Below are 4,429 nucleotides of genomic sequence, written 5' to 3' on the forward strand. Positions count from 1 at the left end.
TTTTTATTTCTTAATGGAGTTAAAAACAAAAATAAACTTAATTTTAATGTGAAAAATTTTATTTATATTATTGATTATTTTCATTATATTTATGGGTTAAAAATGACCTTGACATGTTCTTGACAGGTTTTCGTGAGATTCACCCCAGTACTGAACATTATTTGCATTCAATGACGCAAGAAATTTCTCTAAAAGCTCTTTGATGCTGCTGTTCTGTTAAACCCTTAAAGCAAACCTCAGCACAAAGAGGCCAGACAAAAAATCTGTTGTCAACAGATCCAAATCCGGCTTTTGAACTGAGCTTCCGTTTCTGAAACCGACCTCTTGAGGGATCAACACTCCGATAAAAAATCCGACAAGAACGCAAAACTTCCTAAAACATCCTTGGGCATACCTGCGTAACTTACTCACACACGCACACACACACACACACACACACACACAAACACACAAACACAAATTTTCACTCACAACTACTTGAGCAAACAAGAAAACACACATCGTGCACGAACATGTTTGTCTAGGTTACAAACACTTCTGAACAAAAATGATAAAGAAAAATAAATGAGACAATAACACTCATAACACCAAATCATCATGTAGTCATCAACACTAAATTAACACTTATTAATCAAAACATTTCCAGATGTTCACACACACACATGCACACCCCTGATACCTTTCTGCGAGCTGCAAAGCGAAGGACTCGGCGGGAGAGTGGAGAGACTGGCAAAAACAACCCTCTGTATTTAAACTTCAAGAGCAGGAGAGGGGGAAATGAATAAGAGAGGAAGTGAGAATGAATGGATGCTTGGGGAAATGGGTAGAACAGGGAGAGTTGAAATGAAGACTTCATTCTCGCTGGGGGACTGTGAAAGAGGCCAAATTATTTCACAAATCTTTATCAGCAGAAGTAGCCCTGTAGCACAACCGGATGAGATGCCGGCGTACAAACCTAACTTTAGAGACAATCGAAACGAATGACTGCCATTATAACAACTATTACAGGCTAATAATGAAGAAAGCAAGTCACTGAAAAATATCACCTCGATAAAACGGGTGACATATTGAATATAGAAACTCGCTGGGCTCGTCAAACTGACGTCCCTACTCGTAGGATTTAGAGGCTAACATGTCAGTTCCATCAGCTGGCGTTTTCTGGGCTCTGCTTGTGAATAACAGTCCCGAAGGGGCAGTCACTCTTGAAGTGATAGTGGTGATAACGTTGAGAATCACACAGGAAGATATACTGTACCTCCGGCTCTGGCTCGTCATCATCCAGGTCTGTGAAGGACGAGTGATCGGGGTTGTTCGCTTTATCCAGCAGCTCAATCGCCAAAATACGACTTAATGGCTGGGACACAAATCCAAATCCGGCTTTTGAACTGAGCTTCCGTTTCTGAAACCGACCTCTTGAGGGATCAACACTCCGATAAAAAATCCGACAAGAACGCAAAACTTCCTAAAACATCCTTGGGCATACCTGCGTAACTTACTCACACACGCACACACACACACACACACACACACAAACACACAAACACAAATTTTCACTCACAACTACTTGAGCAAACAAGAAAACACACATCGTGCACGAACATGTTTGTCTAGGTTACAAACACTTCTGAACAAAAATGATAAAGAAAAATAAATGAGACAATAACACTCATAACACCAAATCATCATGTAGTCATCAACACTAAATTAACACTTATTAATCAAAACATTTCCAGATGTTCACACACACACATGCACACCCCTGATACCTTTCTGCGAGCTGCAAAGCGAAGGACTCGGCGGGAGAGTGGAGAGACTGGCAAAAACAACCCTCTGTATTTAAACTTCAAGAGCAGGAGAGGGGGAAATGAATAAGAGAGGAAGTGAGAATGAATGGATGCTTGGGGAAATGGGTAGAACAGGGAGAGTTGAAATGAAGACTTCATTCTCGCTGGGGGACTGTGAAAGAGGCCAAATTATTTCACAAATCTTTATCAGCAGAAGTAGCCCTGTAGCACAACCGGATGAGATGCCGGCGTACAAACCTAACTTTAGAGACAATCGAAACGAATGACTGCCATTATAACAACTATTACAGGCTAATAATGAAGAAAGCAAGTCACTGAAAAATATCACCTCGATAAAACGGGTGACATATTGAATATAGAAACTCGCTGGGCTCGTCAAACTGACGTCCCTACTCGTAGGATTTAGAGGCTAACATGTCAGTTCCATCAGCTGGCGTTTTCTGGGCTCTGCTTGTGAATAACAGTCCCGAAGGGGCAGTCACTCTTGAAGTGATAGTGGTGATAACGTTGAGAATCACACAGGAAGATATACTGTACCTCCGGCTCTGGCTCGTCATCATCCAGGTCTGTGAAGGACGAGTGATCGGGGTTGTTCGCTTTATCCAGCAGCTCAATCGCCAAAATACGACTTAATGGCTGGGACACAAAGGGATGCTGAGGAGTAGATGGTTGAAATGGCAATGTTAGATTTTTTTTGAAGGCATGTCATTTGTCTTTTGTCAGTAAAGAGTCTTGATATATCATTTAGAAATATAATTTAAAAGTAAAATTATAAGTTATAAAACTAATATAATGATACATTTGACTTGAATAATAACTAATAATAATTATAAATAAAACTTAAATAAAAATGCATTTAACAAATGTAATTCAAAACAATTACACAAAAATATTATGAAATATTATACATAAAAATAAATGATATGCTTTATAAAATATTATGTGTGTGATTTAAAATAAAAATGTAATTATAAAATAACTAAAAAAGGTACTTCAAAATCAAAACCAAAAATATTACATAAAATGACAAATGCAAACACGAAAAATACAAGATGCAAAAAAGTCCCTCCTACCTGCAATAACTTGTCAGCTGGTGGCCGCTTCTTTGGATTTTTCGTCAAAGCCAGCTTCACAAAATTGTGGAAATTATTGGTCCTTCGGAACACAGAGAAGAATCTCTATAAATCTCATGTGCAAAGAGCATTTCCACTGCGACGCCTTACAGTTTGTTAGCTTTAAATGTAATTAACTTCATTTGATTTAACAGAGCTGCAAGGTAATGAAGAATAAACTATTCGGTAGATGACCTGACCAGATTCTTAATCAGACAAGATAAGATAATGTCAAGTCCAACCTTATTCAAATTCATAAAAGCAACCGTTTAGGGCAAATGAGAGTGCTTGGACCAAATTTCATAGGTGATTAATGAAATTAAGGAATCGGACATATAAAACACAAACTAACATTGAAATGTCCCTCTTGGTATCAAGGATTTTACACACCTGGGTAACCTAATAATTGCCTGAAAATGTAATTAGCACTTACCATTTAACTTTGTCTTTTAATTTGGGGGGTTGAAAGTTGCTTTTCGTCATCAGAAACAGAGCCCTGGAGAGACAAAAACGGGTTCCATTGTCACAAGCAAACCAAACAGTTTGGCTTAGCAAGGAAATATGGTAAATTAAAGGGGTCATATGATGCAATTTCTATTTTTCCTTTTCTTTAGTGTGTTATGTAGCTATTTGCGCATGTATAAGATCTGCAGAGTTACAAAGCTCCCACAAAAGGATTTATTCTATCTAAAAGAGAAGGCTGATCCAGACCAGGCTAAAACACCTCATTCAAACACGCCCCCACATCTCTACGTCACGATGTAGAAAATATTTGCGTAATGCCACCCAAATGTTCATGCAAAGAAAGAAGGCGTGGTTTCAGGAGCCGCAGTAGTGTTGATGCAGCCATGTCAGGGAGACGCTGTGTGCTTCTGTGCGAAAGCAAAAGCACTTTATTTGGCCTTCCGAAAGTATATGCAATGAGGAACCATTGGTTAAGATTTATTTACAACAGAACAGCACAACCCAGATGTTCGAATTTGTGCAACGCATTTTATGGACGACAGTTTTGTGAACCTAGGAGAGTAGTCTACAAGGCTGGCTGTGCAAAGGCTATTTAAAAAAAAAAAAGGGTAAATTCCGACTTTGCTATGACAATCTGGCGCTTATTCTGAATCAGCTACTGTAAGTATGTTTTCTTAATAGTTTAAGTATTTGCTATTGACTGTTCAAATGCGAAGTTTTGCACCGTGTAGAGTATTGCGTTATGTGTGTGTGTGTGCGTGAGAGAGAGACAGAGTCACATCACAGTGGAGTAAGCTTTCTTAATCGCGGCTTGTGTACTGCAAATACATACGAGAATCATCACTGTGTCTGTCACGCGACTCTGTTCCTCTTTCGGGCTTGAACTGATGGTAAAACTAAGGACATTATTTACTTTCTTTACATTTATGTTGAAAGCTGAAGCTCGCGATTATGGAAAGGGGGTGATACATTTCCGAAGCGTGCTTGTGGTGTTCGGCCAATCACAATGCACTGGGTCAGCTGGCCAATCAGAGCAGACTGTGCTTG

The 4,429-nt window shown here is 39.2% G+C and overlaps 1 protein-coding gene across 3 annotated transcripts in view; it reads right to left on the reverse strand.

Annotated features, from left to right (window-relative positions):
- Positions 1 to 4,429, reverse strand: part of LOC107570444 (mitogen-activated protein kinase kinase kinase kinase 3-like) — a 51,481-nt gene that overhangs the window by 32,848 nt on the left and 14,204 nt on the right. For all 3 annotated transcript variants that reach the window (XM_016256766.1, XM_016256834.1, XM_016256704.1), the window contains exons 8-10: positions 3,351 to 3,413; positions 2,879 to 2,960; positions 2,343 to 2,459 (exon numbers count right to left, since the gene is read on the reverse strand). In XM_016256766.1, the coding sequence (XP_016112252.1) occupies positions 2,343 to 2,459; positions 2,879 to 2,960; positions 3,351 to 3,413 (262 nt within the window). The remainder of the gene's footprint in view (positions 1 to 2,342; positions 2,460 to 2,878; positions 2,961 to 3,350; positions 3,414 to 4,429) is intronic.

The sequence above is a fragment of the Sinocyclocheilus grahami genome, unplaced genomic scaffold, assembly GCF_001515645.1.
Source record: "Sinocyclocheilus grahami isolate Dianchi unplaced genomic scaffold, SAMN03320097.WGS_v1.1 scaffold3.1, whole genome shotgun sequence".
NCBI lineage: Eukaryota > Metazoa > Chordata > Actinopteri > Cypriniformes > Cyprinidae > Sinocyclocheilus > Sinocyclocheilus grahami.